This window comes from Chenopodium quinoa, unplaced genomic scaffold (assembly GCF_001683475.1).
Source record: "Chenopodium quinoa cultivar QQ74 unplaced genomic scaffold, ASM168347v1, whole genome shotgun sequence".
Lineage (NCBI taxonomy): Eukaryota > Viridiplantae > Streptophyta > Magnoliopsida > Caryophyllales > Amaranthaceae > Chenopodium > Chenopodium quinoa.
The window spans coordinates 370,336-392,115 of NW_018742966.1; the positions used below are offsets into that span (position 1 = coordinate 370,336).

Below are 21,780 nucleotides of genomic sequence, written 5' to 3' on the forward strand. Positions count from 1 at the left end.
TCGAGAAATCAAGAAATCAAGCAGAGAAGAACAGAAATATTACGGAACACCAACAACCGGCTAATCTCGCTAACGACGCAGATTACCAACATTAAGCACTCTCACCTAGAGAGATCTTAGTACTTTAATTTCCGTATTAATAACTCCTTAATCAGGTACTAACTTGACCATTGGAGGCGGAGCTCTCAGGAGTCTCCGTTATTTTGCAGGTACAGGCGTCCGGTTCCAGTCTCGGAATTGTAACTCTCCCGCAGGACATCAGAAAACCCCGAAACAGTTACCATATCTTCTTGCTATATAGATACCTCGGGAATTCAAAGTATACCGTACTCGGCTTTCATAACCACTGCCAAAAAGAATGGGTCAAGAAGCTTATGCAGGTTAGACTACCAAACTAACAGACTCCATCACTAATAATCACAAATTAACAATGCTTTTGCCTAGAAAAGGATCTTGCTCTCTCGGAACAAAGAGTAATAGAGCTCAAAAGATATGACACAAATGATCAAACAAAATCTACAAAGAGTTCTCATAGCACCTCAAACTATACTAGAGCAATCACCAATTAATTGGCCAAATTCATCAACAAGAAGTTACACCCAGCGAAACATGAATTGACACAAACACATATACTTTGTGGTGCTTGAAGTTACTTAACTAAATAATTATTAGCAATGCATATATAAACATCATTGGAAAAAGGCAAAATCCAGATTTCAGAAAATCATCATTTTTGACTAAATTGTAGTATATGTATGAAATTGTGCGATTAAATAACTATACAGAAAGCTGAAAACAAGCCCTCAAGCAAACCACCACTTCCAGAATACGTCAATATGAATCCCGCCTTCTCTATTCAAATCATTACTATACATAAAATTGAGTTGAGCAAAGAGCTACACACATTGAATTAACATTATTCAACAGCTCTCTTTTATGTCAAACTAAAAGAAAGGGAAAAAAAGAAAAAAAAAAAAAAGAAAAAAACCTGATGTTACACTGCCTTTGACATGATGCTCCATTTGATCACTAAATTAATTAACCCTTTTTTTGTATGTACCATAATATAAACACAATATCTGAAGCATTACCTTCGAAAAATAAAAAAAAAGTACAAATCATGAAAAAAAAAATCGAAAAACCCTAGATCTTCAATAATCTTCAACAAAATTCAAACAAAAATCATGCAAATAGTTTAAATTAAAGAAAAACAACAATGAATAACCTCAAAATTGCAGAAATACAGTGCAAATCATGAAAAAAAATCGAAAAACCCTAGATCTTCAATAATCTTCAATACGAACCAAAATTCAAACAAAAATCATGCAAATAGTTTAAATTAAAGAAAAACAACAATGAATAACCTCAAAATTGCAGAAATACAGTACAAATCATGAAAAAAATCAAAAAACCCTAGATCTTCAATAATCTTCAATACGAAACAAAAATCACACAAACAGTATAAATTAAAGAAAAACAACAATGAATAACCTCAAAATTGCAGAAATCAAATGGTAAACAACAATTATACCAGAAAGTGATCGAGTATCTGAAGAACGAAGGCCTCTTCTCGGTTGAACTGTACCACCACCTCTAGTTCTTGCCATTGAAGAATAATTTGAGCAATTTTACAGAAAAATCGGTGTTGATTTTGTAGAGAGAGAAAATGGGAGAACGGAGGTCGGAAGAGAGAGAAAGTGGGAAAAGAAATCAAAAACATGTGTTTTGGGTGGGAATAGAGGAAGGCAGGAAGCAGTAGTAAGATGTTGGAGAGAAAGTTAGAGTCACGTGATAATACCGAGTCCACAATAATTTATTGTGGACCAGGTTTATTTAAGTTTTTATAGTGAGTCGATAGTCTTAAAATGTTCAACTTTGTGAATCCATGTTATCTTAATCATGTTCAACTTATTTTGTACCATTTATATGTCTTAAAAAATATTAATCAAAAAATAACAAGATTGTCAAAATTGACTAATTTTATACACCACGAATACATTTTTTTTTTTTAAATGGAATACATTTTTCTTTAAAAAACAATTATATACTACAAGTTTTAATACAATCATTAAAAAAGCTCAAATAAGATAATATCATAAAGTATATCAGTTTTCTTCCTTAAGTAGGATTGAAAAAATCTTTATCTAAACTTTTTGTCTCTTATTGAAAAATTAATTATATTCAATAAAATAATCAAAACAATAGCACATAAGATCCTTTAAGCGAGGGGAGATTAACTTAACATACAACAACTTTCTGACTAAGTACTTTTTCTAATTTGGGTTTGTAGCATACGTGTGACATCTTCGCAAGAAAAACAAACAACAAACAAAGATAGTTTGATTTTAAAAAAAAAACATAAAAACACACAAGTAATGGAGGTTTCATGTTTTCCGGCAACATCAAGTGGAACTCACACCCTATTTCCTTCATCTCGAGGTGAGTCTTTCTTTCTCTCACCTCCCTCATTTTTTAATTTTATTTTGGTATATATTAATGCGTATTTTAGTTTTTGTTAAATAGATTAAAAAAATTTGGGTATGTTAACAATTGATTTACTAGTATATATTTTGCTGTTGTTCTACATTAATTTTCAGATTGTGTTGTTGCTTTTCGTTGGTCTGTAAACTGCGATCATAATTTGTTTTATATTTGTATGAAAGTTGGGAGCTTTTTCTTGAATTTACTTTGAATTGAATTAATGGTTTATAAAAATTGAAGCTTTGAAAAAGTTGATGGGTTTTAATAATTATATAGGATTGTTAAGCATTTTGTTTATGTTGGTGTTTTCTTAGTGTAATACTGATAGTGGGTTACACTTTAATTTGTTTGAATGTTTTAAGAATTTGATTAAATAATGCTGTGGTGACAATGGAATTGCACTGTTTATTCAATCAAAGGTCTAAAATTGGTTCAGTATGAAGTAAGGTGAGAGTAAGACCATGATGTTGCTGTGGTTATGCTGTACACCCGGAGGGCGGGGCGCGTGGGGATAGGTTTATTTGAGGCATTGACGGTACCTGTGTTGAGTGTGTTCACAAGATTTCAGTTAGTGAGCTTATGAAAGAAGATATCCTTGAATACACATTGAATCAAGGATTTTTCTCCATGAAATTTGCTTGTTAGTGAGTCTTTTCTTGTTGATACTGAAGTCTTTAAATCTTCGATAACTTGGGTGTAAATGTAGATAAGAACATGGCTCTACCCGTTTCAAAGAAAATTAACTGTGATTCTGTTTCACACTTAGTAACTAGTAGATTGGATTATCAGGTTTGATTTGTAGATGGTGGATTGCAAAAGTTTGTTTGTTGAGTAATTAGCATCCTGGAATGCTAAGCGTTTGGTCAAAGTGGTGTTTTGCTAACTTTGTAATTTTAAAAACTACTTCTCATGGTGATTTGCTAATTAGCATTCTAATTCAAGATACTTAAAAATCCTCAACATGCTAAATGTTAGGAAAAAAAAATACTGTTTTTATGAACAAGGCCTAATTTGGCAAATTGAATAGTTCATCTCTTGTGATATGCTCCTATATATTTTCTACTGAACGTTCTTTATGTATAATGGCTTGGGTTTTGGTTATGCTTAACTTGTGCTCAATTTGTGGGCACACTGAATTGTGTCAATAATAACAATTTTTTTGCCTGTTCATTTAGATGTGCTTAAGGGAGCAGGTATTCTTCCATGGCATCAATCTTCTGTATCCATAAGGCTGACTGGTAATAGAACTCAGCCTTTTCTGTATGCTGTCACATCAAACATTCAAAATAAAGGCATTCTAAAGGTTCATTTCTTGAACTGGTCTCTTTTTATAATTTGTAGTAGTATGTAGGATTTTTTTCTAAAGGTTGCTTCCCACCTGTTTCAGGTATCATGTAGCCGCAAGAGTGAAGCTTCTCTCCAGGAAGCCAGGTATAGAGACGGTTTATAATACTAGTAAAGTAGGGAGGGTTTCATAGGTGCATGTTAATTGGAAGGGTAAATCAGATGTGTACCGTATTATATAGTCTTGGGTTATTTTTGTGAAAGTTATTGTTATATTGTTTAACGTTGATCAATTGGTTATTGTTATTATCCTCCCTTGATGAGTGGTGTAATGAAAGTGGTGATTTGAAACTGGAGAAACTCTCATGCTCAAATTTTTAATAGCCAAAGTCTTTATTGTTCATATCATGATTTTGAAAACTATAAAAAGGGGTAGTGAGAAGAGTTATATCTGGGAGAAATCTAGAACTTTTGCAACTATGTATAGGTTTTTGATCACAAGTGGCTGCTGCCACGGCATTGAGCTTTCATGCTCCTGCAGTGATGTACAATATTGAGTTATAACTACTGGTCATTCCAGTTATAGTGTACTTTCTAGCTACTTTAGTAAGCTTAACTCGTTAAAGATTAAATGTTAAATCATAGAAGAGGATTCCAAAACTGAGCTTTCAAGTTAATCTTTAGCTTTGTCATGAACTTAAGTTACTGTCACCGTCAACCTTTAATTGTTTTATGTCATATAAGCTACCAGAGGTTCCTGCATTTCCCCAAGATGCATCCTCCTAGCATTTGATGGTTTGTCTCACCAACCTCAAATTAGGTGTTTGAGGTGTGAGTAATGGGCTTCCTATGTAACTATTTGGTTATGATGACTGGTGATCATGATCCCAGTCAATTAGTTAGAGTATTGTCAACATGTACAATAATGATTAAAAATTGATGACTCATTGAGCATGAGTTTCAGCCTTCAAAATTGATTTCCAGTTTCCATTATATGTGACATGACATATTCGCCTGTATAGCCGTTATAGCTCTTGGAGGACTTGGCAAGACTCTTTAACCGCTTGAGGGATGGAGACATGTCTGGCCAATTTACAATGGGTCCTCATCAAGAGGTTGCCTTTGTATTTTAGGTCTTGTATCTAGTGTCACAATATAGACTTCCTAGTGTTTCTGTTGCGTTTTCTGATCTGCCTCATAGGATCGCTTGGATGTGACTTTTAGCTTAAGAACTTAATTCCTTTAGGTTATTTCCCATCCAGTATAAAATATCTTCCGTTAAGTGTAATGCACTTGAGGGCCCCTTCCTAAAGTTTTTCTTTCTAAAATTGTATTTGATATTTGCTATAATAAGCTGTTTGGCTGGGATGTGTAAACTTGCATTTTAGCCTTAAAAACTCACTTGACCTACCAAAATTTGAGTTTGATGTCGTGGATGATCTTTACTTATTCTATGTAGCCATTACGGCGTTGTGGAATACTTGACTGCTGCTTGGGGTTTATGAATTTTTCACTTGTGAAACAGAGTCCCTCAAGCATGACTTTTAGGCTTTTTGTTGGCAAAGGATCCGTGCAATTGATAGGCTATTCCAGATTTTTTATTTTATTTTTTTAAGTTTATGTTTATGATGACTACCTTGGAAATTTGAGACTTGATTCCCTGAGGAGCTTGCTATAGATTAATTTCTGCTCAGTGAAGTAAATGCAATTGCTTGTAAGTGAAGGTCGAATGCTTGAGTATTTTGATTAATGGATGATCGAACTACAAGGGATAAGCATAACTTGAGGTTATGAATCTCTGAGTAACTTTAGGCTACTAGTCTCTCTCTAGTGTTTACGCTCAATTTCTGGATACCTTTACTAATGGCTTGGCTACCATACTTATGCTCAAGCTTTAGGATTACATGTGATTATTACTTAGCTAAGAATAGAAAAACCATAAATAGACATTAGAGAAATAGCTGACTTGCTTTCCCTTTCTTTTCTTTAATTAGCTTTGTCCTGTTGCCCATTGTTCCTTCCTTCTCTTGACCCAAGCTGCCCCTGTTTTGCGTGCCTGGAATACACCAAATATGGTGGCTGACCTGGTTCTGTGGAGCCATTGACCCTGCTGACCCATTCCATTACAGAGCTGCTTGTGATTCATGAAACCTTTGAGCTTTTGCGGATATTTCACATGTATTTGAAAGGGGTCACTAGAGCATATTTGTTGGTGTTGTGAATATCAGCTACAGTTGGTTCAGCTTGTTCTATCATGCATGGTCTCAGCCATTAGGCAACCTGAGGGTGCTTCCATTAATAGTGCTTGAGGTTTGTTACCAGTTTTCGAATTGTCCCTTAAGCATAGTTCACTTTTCCTAGGGGACATTTTGGGTCTAGTCATTGACAACCAAGATGACTATTATTGACCTTGGGGATCCATAGAAGTTTCAGTCATGGAGCCTTTCTTTCCCAAACTTCCTACTTATGTCTCGACGAGGATTTTTCTATGACGACAATGCTAGGAGCCTTGTCACAACTCACAAGTAGGAATTTATGGGCATTTGCTACATCTTAGCACGAATTGTGGCCAAGAAATTTCTTTCTTTAGTGTTCTTAGCTCTGTCATTCATGACCCTGATAGACCTTGGGGCTATGAGGAACATTACAGGTTAACATGACACAGAGTACTACCATTCTTTCTTAGCCCAGAAGGTTTTTGCATGTCGTTTGCCAATCCCATGTCTGAAATATGTTTACTTTTAATATGTCTAAGTCTCAGATATTATTTTATCCACCAAGTTTGATGGATATTATATATAGTCTGTTGATTTAATCTGTGAATTCATAATGCTTAAAGTTTTGATATTTATTATTTTATGTATTAAAACTGTCGTCGTTCATTGTTTTTTCATGATTAATTGACACATGTTGTTTTAAGATCTATGGATGAGGTGTATGAAGCTTTGGCGCATCGTCTTCTTCCTACTGCAGCTGTGACATCAAACCCCAACTTTAAGTAAGTTTGTGCTTATTTATGTCAATTGGACTGAATTAATTAGCGGAAACAAATTGCAATATATACTAACATCGGTTTTTGGAGCTTAAGCAAACAACTATAGCAACCTGTGTATTGAAATATACCCTAGAATACGGCAACAATATAAACACTATAACTAGTTTCTTAAACCAAACTACCAAAATTCAGATACCCTCTATACTTCATGTAAAATTATGCAAGTCTTCTGGTACCACTGGCAGAGTTTTGGAAGATGTTCCTGTAATTTTGTGTTGCACTTTGCGCTCATGAGAAAGTGTTTGTTCTGAGGAGCAACACGTGCTGCAGCCCATGGGTAGGACATAGCAGTCTCTGTGTTTTGAGGCTTGTAATTCCTACCCGACTATGCTTCGCAGTTGGGAGTTACAACCTCAACAGATTTACAAAATCATAACATTATGCAAGTACTTTATAAGATGGAGTCTATTGTATTTTTTATGGCGCATTAAGTAATTCTCAATACATATTTGCCAAATCAGTTGTCAAAACTCAGTGAGTTTAGACCAAAAATTTTTGTAGTCTAATCTGTATTGTTTTGATGGGGAGAGAGTATTGTTGTATATGCTTTTTCAAAAATATGCGAGTAAATATGTATGCTGGGTACATTGCAGATATATTGTCGGCTTGGCGGGTCCTCCCGGTGCTGGAAAAAGTACGGTGGCCCATGAAGTGGCTCAACGCATAAACAAGTCGTGGCCCCAAAAATCACCTTCCATGGACGAACAAGTAGGATCACCAGATGTTGCAATTGTTCTCCCCATGGATGGATTCCATCTTTATCGTAGTGAACTAGATGCGATGGAGGTTTGTCTTTCCTGAACATGTTGAATTAATTTTGGAAGATATTTTATGCTATTTCCAGAAACAGTAAGTAGATAGAGTCTGGCAAACCTTTTAATTTTCCATAAGTAAATGCTTATATGGTATTATATGATTGCTTTGGTGAACCATTTTCTAGTGTTAGACGAGTCTCAGATTTTGCTACTCTATTTCCAAGTAATGTTTGTTCATGATTTTTTTTTCCCTCCATCCTATTAGGATCCTAAAGAGGCTCATGCAAGAAGAGGAGGTAAGGTTCTTTATTTTTTTTTCATTATGGTGCCGCTTGTTATGATCTTTGAAATGTTGACGGAGTCTCACCAATTTTAATATCAGCTCCATGGACATTTGACCCGGCAAAGCTACTTAAATGTCTTCAGATTTTGAGGAGTCAGGTAACTTTTGCTGCCAGTGTTCAGAAAGATGACATGAATTGAAATTGAATTTAATTCTTAGCATGATGTTAACATATATTACGATGGAAAAAAAATGATGCTAAAGGTGGATGCTATTTAGATTGTATTACTGTTTAGTGTGTTTGCACTATATTTCTGATACACAATCAATTTGCTAGGGATCTGTTTGTGCACCATCATTTGATCATGGCGTAGGAGATCCTATTAAAGATGACATCTTTGTTTCCCTTCAGTAAGTAAACACTTTTTGTAACAGCTTATATATGCCCCTTGTCAATTACTGGTCATACTTGTGTTTTCTCGACTTTGTACCCTTACCATTTGGCCCAAGATATTCAAGCCCACTTAATACCAATAGAAGTTGAGAGCCTTTACGGCTTTAGCCACTAGTTTACTCTATATCCGTTTGGGTCATTAGCTGTCTTCATCTTTTAGCCACTAGTTTGGGCCGCAAACTTAGATGGCCTTTACGAAGCAAACAGGCGTTTGTGATTAATGTTATTGTTGTGCTCCTGTTTTTTCACTTCTGATAACTATTTACTTTAGTATAAAGCCCCGAAAATGGATGGCGCTGAAGCGCGTGACCTATACCCGGCCGTTTGGGCAAGTGCTTGAGAGGTGTAGGATAAGTGGGAGCTTCGGCGCAAGTGAAATACCACTACTTTTAACGTTATTTTACTTACTCCGTGAGTCGGAAGCGAGGCAATGCCCCTCCTTTTAGACCTAAGGCCCGCTTTGCGGGCCGATCCGGGCGGAGGACATTGTCAGGTGGTAGGTGGGGAGTTTGGCTGGGGCGGCACATCTGTTAAAAGATAATGCAGGTGTCCTAAGATGAGCTCAACGAGAACAGAAATCTCGTGTGGAACAGAAGGGTAAAAGCTCGTTTGATTTTGATTTTCAGTACGAATACAAACCGTGAAAGCGTGGCCTAATGATCCTTTAGACCTTTTGAATTTAAAGCTAGAGGATAACTGGCTTGTGGCAGCCAAGTGTTCATAGCGACGTTGCTTTTTGATCTTTCTATGTCGGCTCTTCCTATCATTGTGAAGCAGAATTCACCAAGTGTTGTATTGTTCACCCACCAATAGGAATGTGAGCTGGGTTTAGACCGTCGTGAGACAGGTTAATGTTACCGTACTGATGACAGTATCGCAATGGTAATTCAACCTAGTACGAGAGAAACCATTGATTCACACAATTGGTCATTACGTTTGGTTGAAAAGCCAGTGGCACCAAGCTACCGTGTGCGGGATTATGACTGAACGCCTTTAAGTCAGAATCCGGGCCAAAAGCGACCCATGTGCCCGCCGCCCGATTGCCGCCCTACAACAGGGGCTTCAGCCCCCAAGGGCACGTGTCGTAGGCTAAGCTCGCGCAGTGGATGCGCCGTGAGAGCCGCCTTGAAGTACAATTCCTACCAATCGGCGGGTTGAATCCTTTGCAGACGACTTAAATACGCAACGGGGTATTGTAAGTGGCAGAGTGGCCTTGCTGCCACGATCCACTGAGATTCAGCCCTATGTCGCTTCAATTTGTCCCTCCCCCATCCTATTCCCTAAAAACACCTATATTTTGGAAAACGAGGTTAGTGTTCCTTCTTATATGCTAAAAAATGCTAAGTAGTGGATTGAGACAAGTGACAAAGCCAAAGTGTTGGGGTGTGGGATGGTGTAAGGGGGCGTGTGGAATGTGCACCCAAGGATAAGGCATACAAATAACTAGTTTTGTCGTTTGAGGGTATGCCATCGTTGCCTTAAGACATGGTGTTTAAGGATGATTGGGATGGTTTTGGGCATCATCCATGACTCCCAAGTCCCTTTGGGAACCCATGGAAGTACTTGGATTCATAATCTTGACGGGTGAAAAAATGATGTAAGGAAGCCAAATTTGAAGGCTATAATACACGAAATCGGAGCAATTTAGTAGGTGTCCGGACCCTGTGTCAGAAATTCACGGAATTTTATGGGATGCATTCCGAGGTGATATGATGTTGTTTGGACCTATTTACAACCATAAGTCGGCTACATAAAGGCCCCGTGGCAGCTTATAGCAAATACAAGTGGCGTGTACGGAAACCGGTAAAATGGATGCTTAAAGGCAAATTGTATGGTTTCACCCACCCAATTGGACTCCAGGAGGGTATTAGAGTCTATAGGTAGCTTCTCGGCAATTTTTATTTTCGGGTAAAAAAAAGTCAAAAATTGGCTAAATTGAAGGATATACACGCTTTTTGGCCAATTTCAGAGGTTTCGAGACCGGGTGTCGAAAAGTCTCGAGATACCAGGGGTTACATCCCAGGGTCATATAATGTCGTTTGGAACCATATATGATCATTATATGTTGCCATAAATGTCTGTGGTAGCCTTGAGTTTATGAAATCTGTTCAAGTTGTAAACGGGTAAATTGACAGTTTAAAGGTATATTGGATGGTTTTACCCACCCAAATGGACTCTCGGGGTGTATTAGGGTCCATGGGAAGCATCTCGGCAATTTTTATTTTCGGGTCTAAAAAAGTGAAAAATTGTCCAAAATTGAAGGCTAGATTTTAGGTGCGTTCCTTTTTTTGTTATACATACATTTTCACAAACAAATTGTCCAAGATAAATTTTTGTGGATATCTCTTCACAAAAATTATAATGAAGAAAATACCAATTCAATTTGAATGGATTCAAAATGATGTTACTGCATGGATCGGGATTATAAATTCTTCGAGTTTCGTCTATTAAATAATATTGAAATTTAAGTAGGTGAAAGGTTTGTTTTAAATTCTCAAGTTGCAAATAATTAGTTACCAAGATCTGATTATGAGTTATTAAATGGTAAAATGAAAAAAAATGCGCAATTTGAAGGGCTGCTCCTAACGGACCAAACAAATTCCTGATTGGAATTGGGGGATCTTTTTTAATTGATTCTTTGTGATATTTTACACCCTTGAATGGTAATGGGCCTAGTCGATAACAATTGGATGATGACAAAATTATAAAAAATGGACATTCCTTGTTTATCCCCAACAACGTACGAACAGTTACTTGATTTTGGTTAAATGATTTTTGAAGTTTTGTCTTTGAATAAATGGAATAAAATGGATTCATATTGGTAGGATCTGCTCCCTCTTTTTTTTCAGATGATGGATCATTCCTTTTACCAATATATACACGATTTCAGGTCATTTTTTGACATTTTTTCGAAAACTGAAGGAATACATGGGGTGACTCCCGGGGTCATATAAGGTGGTTTGAAACCATAACACACCTATAAAGATGTCTATAAAGTACTAAGAATGAGTTATGTTTCTATTTTGAAATTTTGGAATATATTGATGTCACAAAAGTATATTGAAGTGATATTACATGACAATAATGATGTCATATGTGAATATAATGATGTCATAAAATTATATTATGATATCATAAAAGTATATTGAAGTGATGTGATTTGACAATAATGATGGAAATGATATTACTTGACAATAATGATGTCATATAAGTATATTGATATGATGTGACTTGACAATAATGATGTCATATGAATCTAATGATGTCATATAAGTATAATAATGTCATATTATGTAATTATATTTATAATGATGTAATGTCATAATATGATGGGACTTGACAATAGTGATGTGATGTGACTACACACTATGGTTTGAATTGGAAAAGAAAACATGTTATATACTTCCTCTGTTCTTTATTACTTGACCCGCTTTGACTTTTATACTATTCACCACCCCTCTTTTGATTGTCTTTTGTGAATAATATGTAAGAAAAAATATATTAATGTATGATCTTTTTGGATTCATCTCAATAAGTACTATCATAATATATAACTTTTATGATTTTTACTTAAAGAGAATTTAAGTTATTGATCGTTAAAGTTTTGCATTTGCAACCGTGATAAAAGAAACAGGTTAAAGTAAAAAAAAAACAGAGGAAGTATGATGGAACTATGGATAATCATACTACTATTCACATGTATGTTGATTGATGTGTCGATTGATAGACTATGGATAGTAATAATACTTTTATGGAATCATCAAACTAGTACATTCATGTTTGTAATCTAAGTATCACATCTCATCTCATATTCCATCATCAATTACACACAAACTATCCCTCAATCACCATGTCCCGGGGTCAATTGACACATTCCCGGTATAAAACAACCTTGAAAAACAAGCAGGGGTAATATGGGATGTACCTAAGTGTCAAAATTACATTCCCCTACCATTCCAAACCTTTTTCCCATGTTTTGGGGCTGTTTAGCAACTTTTCCAGTTTTTCCAATTACCGCCTTTTTTTTCCGTATTTTCCATTTTTGGGGCCCACAAAAAATATTTTTTGGAAAAAAAAGTGTCAAAATGAAGATTAATACCCATTCTTTGGATTCCATTAAAAAAAATGGGTGTTATTATCACAATTTCTCAAGTTTTGACCCATTATTGTGTTACTGTCAGTGGGGTGTTCACTACAATTTTACAAGGAGTTCAATATAAAGCTCTTTAGGGGAAGGTGGGCAACTCAAGCTTGAATATCTAAAATTTAGTTATTCAAGCTTGGGGCCTTCTCCGGACCTGAGGTAGGTTGTGTGCATTGCCAGATGCTAGTAGAATGCACATAGAAATCTCACCGGGGGTGAGGCGGAAATCATGACGGTATCATAGCTTTGAGGCCGGGAACGTATGATTCTTGGAAATTTACAGCAGCTGTCACTAAACAATTTCTGGCAGCTAACAGTTTCATCCGTTTAAATTTCGACACATCATTTATTTTTTGTATCTTTGTATAGTTTTTGATGGTTTATAGATTGGGTCATGGTATGAATAACAAACCTTTTTTGTACTCCGTATAAGATAGTGTAAGTAGCTAAAAACTCATGGAACTTTTATATGACAAAATTGTTCGCTGATAGGAAACCATAAAATGTTAGCGGTTTTATCTTATGTCACAGATCGCTATTAGAATGACCCAATGCTGAAACTGATTGGAATCTGTGTCTGTTAGGCGTCTCTTTCCTGATCAACTTTAACGTTAATTTTGGTGTAATTCTGTTTTACTTTTCATGAGTTGTACCAACAGAAATGGAGGAGAAAGCTGATGAGTCTTTGTTTGAGTTTCTTGTCTGCAGGCACAAAGTTGTGATTGTAGAAGGAAATTACTTGCTCCTCGATGAAGGGGTTTGGAAAGATATATCTTCCATGTTCGACGAAAAATGGTAAATCTTTTTGTTAATATGTTGCTTCTAGTTTGGTCTGAATTTAAGTGAGAAGCTACAAAATGTGATGCAAACAAAATGTGCAGCACATCTGATCCCAAATGTTCTACTTTGAGGGATTATGAAATTAATGAACCCATAACTTATCTGGATTGTTTGCTTGTAAAAAAGAATTACTCCGTTCAGAAATGTCGATTGCTCCAACCCATCATTAATAACGATATAATACAAATAGTACTACCCCTTGTAATAATTGGTTCACTCAATCATCCACCAACTCTATCTCTAATCACTTAATGGTAGTAATTGCATTTTAAACCAGTCAAATCACAGACCATTACTGATTTAGGAGAGATGGCAACCTTTTTTTTCGGACATTCTAAAATATTATGTGACTATTGATAAGGGAATACTTGTTTTTTCATTGTAACAGGTGGTGTTGCAACAGTGCAACTACAAGCATGTCTTAGCTAGTTTGTTAAGAGTTTGTTGTTTATAAATTTATAAATATGTATGGTTTTTTCATACCTGCTACTTTTTCACAATTACCCCAAGGAACTTGATATTTAGTTATTTTCTGTTACGCCTTACGCCTGGTTTTGAGAAGAATGGCTCAGTCTGTAATTGACCAAGGTGTTTCTGAAGGATGTTGTTCTAGTAGGTAAGAAATACTAAGGGTTCCCTTAGAGCTTAAGACATTACCGGATGAGTTAAAAAATAAGCTATCGAGTCAGAAGAAAGCATACTCAACTGGGTGTTTAGCTAATGCATGCTTTGTTATGTTAATCTGAACCACAAAAACTATAAGAATGATTCGGCAATTTCAAGTGATATTGCTGTTGTGAAAATGTGCAGGTTCATTGATGTCGACCTTGACACATCTATGCAGCGGGTTTTGAAACGGCATGTGTCAAAGTGTATGTATTCTGCTTACATTTGGTGTTTAAATATTAATCTAATTGCCAATACTGATTTTTCGTATTGGTACAATGCATCTTTCAGCTGGGAGGTCTTATGATGAAGCGAAAAGGCGGGTAAGTCCTATGAATCTATGTTTTTGGCGAAATAAAATGCTCTCTCCCATTATTTTGCACCACTTGTATAGTTGAATGCCATTTTCTAGAAAATTGGTGGTAGGGCTTTAATACTAGCAACACAAACCAACATAAAAGATCTACAAAACATATCAAAGTGCGACAAAAGATTTGAACCGGATTTTAACTCATTACTAACTTTTGATGCAAATTCTATGTTGCAGATAGATTACAACGATCGCCCCAACGCGGAGATGATCATGAAATCGAAGAAAAACGCGGACTTGATCATAAGGTCAATCGAAACCTCATAATCTCATTGATCGATCATGAACTTGTTTGACTTAATTCAAATAAACTGATGAAAAATTAGTACTAGGAGAAACAATAGTCAAATAGGGGTTGAAATTAGTTACTTATAAATGTAGACACTTGACTTTTAAACTTAATAGTTGATCCTCCTAAATCCTTGGATCTCTCCAAGAAAACTTGATTGTCAAAATTTGCTGAAAATTGTTCCATTCATAAAAATAATGCTAAACTTTGATTATTTCCATAAAGGGTAATATGGGAAATAGTGCTACGCGTGATCCAAGAAAGATAGTCAACACAACTTTTAGAGTGATTTACTGAACTCAGTTCCCTGAATTGAGGCAAAAGTTATAAATCAACCGTACATGGCATATCACCAATTTGCTCCTCGTTAATGTTTATTACTTATGCATTCTAATCTAGGCCATTGTCCCTACTCCATTACTACTATATCAACTCCTTGCCATTTTGTCTTTAAAGCTCTTGTAGGGCTTTCGGAAACCGTCTCTCTAGTCGATAAAATCGTTAATATTTTACCCTTTTATGATCCCGTGAATTGGTAGATGTGATCAACTAGGTTGTTTAGATTGGGTTTGATTCGGGAGGTGTTTGGGTATTGAGTCATTCGATTTGGTTTTGATATGATTGACTCATATTTAGTTACCCTTTTTGTTACGTCAAGTCTTGATATTATATACGTATAAAATGACCAAAACAATTTCATGCTTAAGCTGATGGTTAAAACCTTAGGATTGGTTTTGCATTCTATCAGTTTCAGTTATAATTAATGGTATGCTTTTGAATATCGAGTAAGAGTCAATTTTATCTACTAGTGTCAATTTGTCATAAAGACTAGAGATCTAAAGTTGTGAACACAGTTTTGCCTCAATGTCTGGCCAATTAAATGTTCCTTTGAAAACCATTTGAGTGAAAATTCAACTTCCATCCAAAGATGGATCTTTGAACATGGAACTAATGTCTCGGAAAGTCGGTTGGTTGGAGTTTTTTAATGCTTAAGCCTTAAGGTTACTAAATACAAGTACTATACAACATTCAAAATTGATTATATCTACGGGAAGAAACTTCTAAAATTCTTCTAAAATACTGCTAAAATCTTAAAATTGTACTCCGTATTGAATGTTTCAGAATTTCTTATTGATTGTAAATTGCTATTCGTAAGCCAAACAAATTAAAGTGATGTATAAGCTTTTCACTATTAACGGTGAAAAAACATCATGCGTTATTAGCTAGAATACCTCTACATGATTTAGGCCTAGGGAGTAATTGTCTTTTGGGATATTGACATACATTGGTGGAACTCTAAACTGAATTGATTGGAGCTGAGTTGAAATAAATATTTTACGAGAAAAGGAAATTAGTAACGGAACTGAATTGAATTGATTGGAGTTGAACTGAAATTAAGCGGAAGATCCTAAATATAATTTATTTTTTACTAGGAAAGAATGCTAGGTTGGTTACGCTCTTATAAAAAACCAAACTTCGGATTTCCAATTATATTGTTGATAGTTAACAAATCATTTGGTAGAGATGATGACGCAAAGATTGTTACCTCTAATAAGTAAATCTCTAAGTCAAAAACCCGATGCAAGAGATTTTGCTTGATCAAGAGTTTACATTTCTAAGCTTTCTAGAGGCTCTTACATTCACCATCAAGTTTGGAACTATCTCTAATGCTATAAGCTAAAATTAATACTACAGGCAACTTTGCTATACGCTAATGTTTGGAACAAGCAAGTCAAAACACCACACTAATTTAAAAGATGTTATCGAACACACTCTTGATCTCCATAAACAAAGCAACGAATGAGGTTTTCTTTTCTTTTATTTTCAATTAACAGCGCGTATTATTTGATTATTTCTATCCCAATTCGACGACAGATCAAACATAAATTATCAATATAAATATAATTTCTTTAAGATAACGTAGCTTCAATCTTTGTAAATGATTAGCATAATTTTTTTTTCATTGGTCCCCTCTTTAGTCCTTATAATTCTCCTTAATCAATCCAATATTGATATTTTATATAACTATTCTTCATATAGTAGTATACTTTTTTATTTTTTTTGTAATGAGAAATATAGATTTTTAGTGAGAAAAAAAAGATTATAATTAAGTTAAATTATTAACATTGAAACCACCAATCTACATCATAATTGAAGAATATATATAGAGTGGCCTAAACAGATAGGCAAAGATATATAAATGCCAACCTCCCCATCAACATCCACATGATCTTGCTCCCTTCCTTAGCCAACTCATGGAACATGCACATTATTTCAGTCCCCACTTTTCTATTATTTATTGATACAGACAACTATTTTAATTAATCACCTTATTATAGGGGCATTGTTTGGTTCAAAGAATCCAATGAAAAAGAGCCAGGCCAAGGAACTAATCACGTCTCGTAATATTGTTGCTATTCTAACGATGATTGTCTCACAGATAAAGTTTTAGTTAGATAACATTTAGAAACGAAGGGACGAAGTCATAATAATATTAATAGTCACCATAGATGATATATGAAGTAAATATGAAATACGAGTAATAAACAAAATTAAATTAATTAATTAATTGCCATACTAACAGTATTTATTTATATCAAGAGAGCAAAAGGAATATTTTTATCAACCCCATTGATTGCTATCACAAGCAGCATGACTTAAACTATAATTATTGTATTTTTAAAGCCAAACAAAATATAATTAATACATTAATAAATAAAAAACATAACATAAACATAAACATATTGGGCCAAACATAGTCTTACTTGTGGACACAATTTAGTTACTGTTTCTATGTCTAGTCATAAATTTCAGCACCATACAACTCACAGACTTTTTAAAGTAGTAATATGATAAATCTATATCAAATCATAGTACAAGAAATCCAAAAAAAAAAAAAAAAGGGGGGGGGGGGGTGAAAACAAGTACACATGAAATTACAAATTCACCCTGCTCAATCCATCTGTTAGGCTCGGTACCCTCTTTAAACTGTCTTTTGGTGCTGGCCTTAAGATCAAAGGAGCAGGCTGATGTACCATTTTCTAGTTTAGCTCCTGTTCTTGCACTTCTCCATGGCTCTTGGAGCTGATAACGTACAATATTAACGCGTTAGGTTATACTCGATTGACAATATTAATCAAGAAAATCTATATATAGTATCAACTAGCTTAGTTGGCTAAGGAAATCCGACCAACAAGACTTGTAAAGGAGACTTGGGGTAGTAATGTGTGTGGAAATTATTAATGAGAATTGTACTAGGTGAATTCATGCCATGCATGTATGATGTTTATCATAAAATTTGATTGGACCCTCATATATTTTTTAGGCCCAAATAAGTGTTTGTGAGAGGGTGGGTGGTGTTTTATTAGGATCCTACCGGTTGGTTTCATTTCAATGTCAGGCAGATTCTTGAATCTGACTCGACTTAAATTAACCACATATTTGAAGCCGTGGATGATTTCATTCGATTTCATATCAATGCAAAGTATTTTGTATGATTTAAGCTTGTAATATCAAGAAGGCTAAATTCTATAGGGGGTTATAGTGTTTTGAAGACAATTGCATTTTTCAAGTGTTTGATTATTTATTTAATAATAAATAACTCAATTATAAATAGCTCAATTATGCATGCAAGGTGATAACATGATAACTTCGATATTAATAGACTACGTTCATTCTTATCAATTATATTTTTCATGCATATAATGTATGTGAATGATTTCCAATTGAGCAATTAATTGAATATTGATAGGAGTATTTATATATAATTGAGAAAAAGAAATGAAAATAATTAGAAAAACTATCACTAACCAAGTCCAGCAGCTTCCTTTCCTTTCATGATACGAAGTCGTTTGCATGAATCCACAAACATCCTGGTAAAATAAAATTTATACACAATTATAAGATAATCAGTATATATATTAATCACAACATGAATATAATGTTACTTAATGATCGATAATCAAGTAATAATTAATAATATTTTCAATAAAGGATTATGCATGATATATATATATATATATATAGGGAATGAACTTACTCCCATGGGACATCGCCAACAAGCATCCAATCTCCATCCTTGTCTTCATAGGTTGGTACGTAATCGGAATCATTAAGGAGATCCATCAGCTTGCTCTCATTCATGAAATCGATCATCCCTTGAGCACCATAATTGCCTAGACACGATCACAAAAATTTATAAATTTACACGAGAATATATGTAACAACTAACAATTAAATTATCCATATTGAAATAAAAAATATAATACGAGTAATTTTTTATGTAACGAACATAAAGTATATACATCTTTAAATGTTACTCGTATTTTATGTTATAAAATGGATAATAAAGTATATGCGAGTTAAATATACCTATGGTGAAAGAGCTGAACATCTTGCCCAAAGCATCAGAAAGCTCTTGGTAACTCTTGTACATTTTCAAGTCCACCTTACGTAGGTAAGGTGCACCATCCATGCTCACCTTCACGAGGGCTCCACCACCGCCATTCATTGGCTTCTCAGTCTCGGAATCCGTTCCACCGGTGCTCTTTTGGACAGCCAGCATGTTCTTTCTGTAAGCTCGCACTGGTGGCCAACCCACAACTTGTGTCCTACATTATTAACGTAACAATATATACATATGTTAACTTATTAATTATATATATATATTTCTCCTTTAAAGAAACAAATTGTATACAATCAAGTTTATTAAATCTAATCTATGCTAGATTATGTTATGCAAGTATTTGATTTCTTAATCAAATTTTGTGTTTATTCATATTATGTGTTTCATAAGTAATTAAGAGCTAAATCATGCATATGATACTGATTATGAGAGACTTTTTTGCCTTTACATGAAATTTACCATAATTAATAAGCTATCTTAGCTTTATCTCCAACTTTGGTGTACATAGATGAAAAAAAATAAATCGGAGTAATTAATTTTTTAGACTAATAAAACATTTTAATTTAGAAATCTACTTTTATCATCAACATAAAAAATTTAATATGTAGAAATAATATATTATATGTAGCACCAAACGGCCCTTTTGGCGGAACTTTTGCTTCTTCCCTAGACCTTCAATTTGTGCAAACTATTATTGCAAAACTGTCCATACTCTATACTAATTAATTTATTCATTCTTTTTTTTTTCTTGCTTTAACATTGATTTGTTAATTGATTTGCTAGTATATACTTGTTCAAAGTATTTGCAAATATCTCAAGAAATAATTTAAGATTCGATGCATGCAATCAAATTCATATCGATCTCATTCATATCGATCATTATTATAGTTTTATTTTTCGTTACAATAACACCACATGGTTACCTTTTCGAGCATCAATATTTTTTTATAACAAATACATCGTCGATTGGAGTAGAAAAATATCACCATATAATCTAAGTTACCATAACAAGAAAATAAATAATCATCTTTTTTTCTTTTTCTTTTTTTTTTTTGCACCAAATTAATCATGGCAACCTAACTACCTAGCTAGCTAGCTAATTTTCATTATATTACTCACAAATCATTATGTTTATGTTTATTATGAAGAATAACTATAAATTAATAAACATCTCAAATGAAAAAAAATTACAACATCCATTAATTTTTAGTTGTAGCAGATTAAAAGGCGTGTATTATATTATTTGTGAGATATAAAAACTTTGTTTAATGCAACTAAAAATTAACAAAGGGAGTACATATAAAATAATTTACGAAATAACAAAAAAAAATACTTACTTGGCAGGAGGCTTGACAGGATCAACATTAACCTTAGAGGAAATCTCCTTAGCAGCAGAATCAGAAGCAGCAACAGCAGCAGCTTTATCATTTTTCATCAGATCCAAGGGAGATGCTGATGTTGCAGTCTGTTCTTTAGATTCAGAATTATTGTTCAGTTTCAACTCAACTGTCTCAGAAAATCCTCTTTTACTTCCAACACCACCACTCTTCACAGCAACAGCTTCACCTTTTTCGCCTCCGCCACCGCCACCGCCTCGAACCCCGAACCCGAGTCCTAGTCCAAGGCTCAGCTCTGTCTCCTCCATTTTCAGACCAACTTCCATTTTTTCTCTCTATTTCAATTTCTCTCTATTTTTTTCTTCCCCCCTATTTTTTTTTTTCTTCTCTAATAACTTTGATGGTTGATTAATAAATATTTATAATGTTTTTAGCTTAGCTTAGTTTAGTTTATTTCCTCCCTTTTTCTTGACCCCTCTCTCTCTATATATATGAATGGTTTGTGTATAATAATACTCTCTTTAATTTCTCTCTCCTCTATGGTTTAGTTGGGTTGTATATGCTGCTTCCTGGTTGGTTCTTTTTAAATATGAATTTTTTTTTACAAAAAATACATATATTTATAATATAATATTATATAATATGATAATAGATTGTGGGGAAGGGGATAATAATGCTACTACAATTATTATACTTATTACTATGAGTTTTTTTTTTTAATTTATTAATAATATTATTGTTTAAATTATTATAAAGAATAATTCTGTTATATTGTATAATAATGTTACTTATTACTGTTAAGTGTCACAAAAAAAATAATTAAATTGAGAATGTAACAGGAAGCTGTGGGATAAAGAGAAGGGGGGAGGTTTTGGGCCATGTGGGCAATAAATAGGCTGATTGGTGCATTGTCTGCTGATAGATAATTTCTCCATTTAAAAAAAAAAATTGAATAATAAAAAGTTTCAACTCATTTTAATTATTAATTCTACTTGCACAATTTTAGTCAAATGATATTGTAAAATTTCATTTATTGTTTTCATAAATCTTCTTATTGATGTAAGTGTTTTTTGAATTGATGAACATGAATTTACCTCAAAATTTGCTTCAATTTGACTTTGACATCGATCATAAAATGTTTAGCTCAAAACAAGCACAAATTATACTCTTAAAATACAGAAGTTTATCGATATTCTTATAAGTACATGATGCCGAGTTCTTTCAATAAAAATGGTTGTTGTATAAGGCCTTAAAAGGGGGTGTTATGTATTTGGAAGAGTCATATTTCGTTTCTTGTCCTTTTTCTATTTGTATTCTTTACAAGCGAGATGTTAATTAGTCGACTAATAGCCACCTAAAAGTCAATAACTCGATTCAGTGAGCATGAAAAATGAAAATCACTGTTGTACCGTTATAC

At 34.1% G+C, this 21,780-nt stretch overlaps 2 protein-coding genes across 2 annotated transcripts; one reads left to right on the plus strand and one right to left on the minus strand.

Annotated features, from left to right (window-relative positions):
* Positions 1-2,200: 2,200 nt before the first annotated feature.
* Positions 2,201-14,773, plus strand: LOC110728946 (putative uridine kinase C227.14). Its single transcript, XM_021908615.1, has 12 exons — positions 2,201-2,439; positions 3,657-3,784; positions 3,869-3,912; positions 6,686-6,763; positions 7,414-7,606; positions 7,841-7,871; positions 7,958-8,016; positions 8,196-8,269; positions 13,165-13,251; positions 14,107-14,168; positions 14,254-14,285; positions 14,510-14,773. Exons 1-12 carry the CDS (start codon positions 2,376-2,378, stop codon positions 14,597-14,599), a joined length of 942 nt encoding a protein of 313 aa, XP_021764307.1. The 5' UTR covers positions 2,201-2,375; the 3' UTR covers positions 14,600-14,773.
* A 2,543-nt stretch (positions 14,774-17,316) lies between these two features.
* On the minus strand, positions 17,317-20,940 carry LOC110728947 (auxin-responsive protein IAA14-like). Its single transcript, XM_021908616.1, has 5 exons — positions 20,364-20,940; positions 18,993-19,231; positions 18,661-18,796; positions 18,432-18,493; positions 17,317-17,705 (listed from the first exon to the last, which is right to left on the minus strand). Exons 1-5 carry the CDS (start codon positions 20,687-20,689, stop codon positions 17,668-17,670), a joined length of 801 nt encoding a protein of 266 aa, XP_021764308.1. The 5' UTR covers positions 20,690-20,940; the 3' UTR covers positions 17,317-17,667.
* Positions 20,941-21,780: the final 840 nt, after the last annotated feature.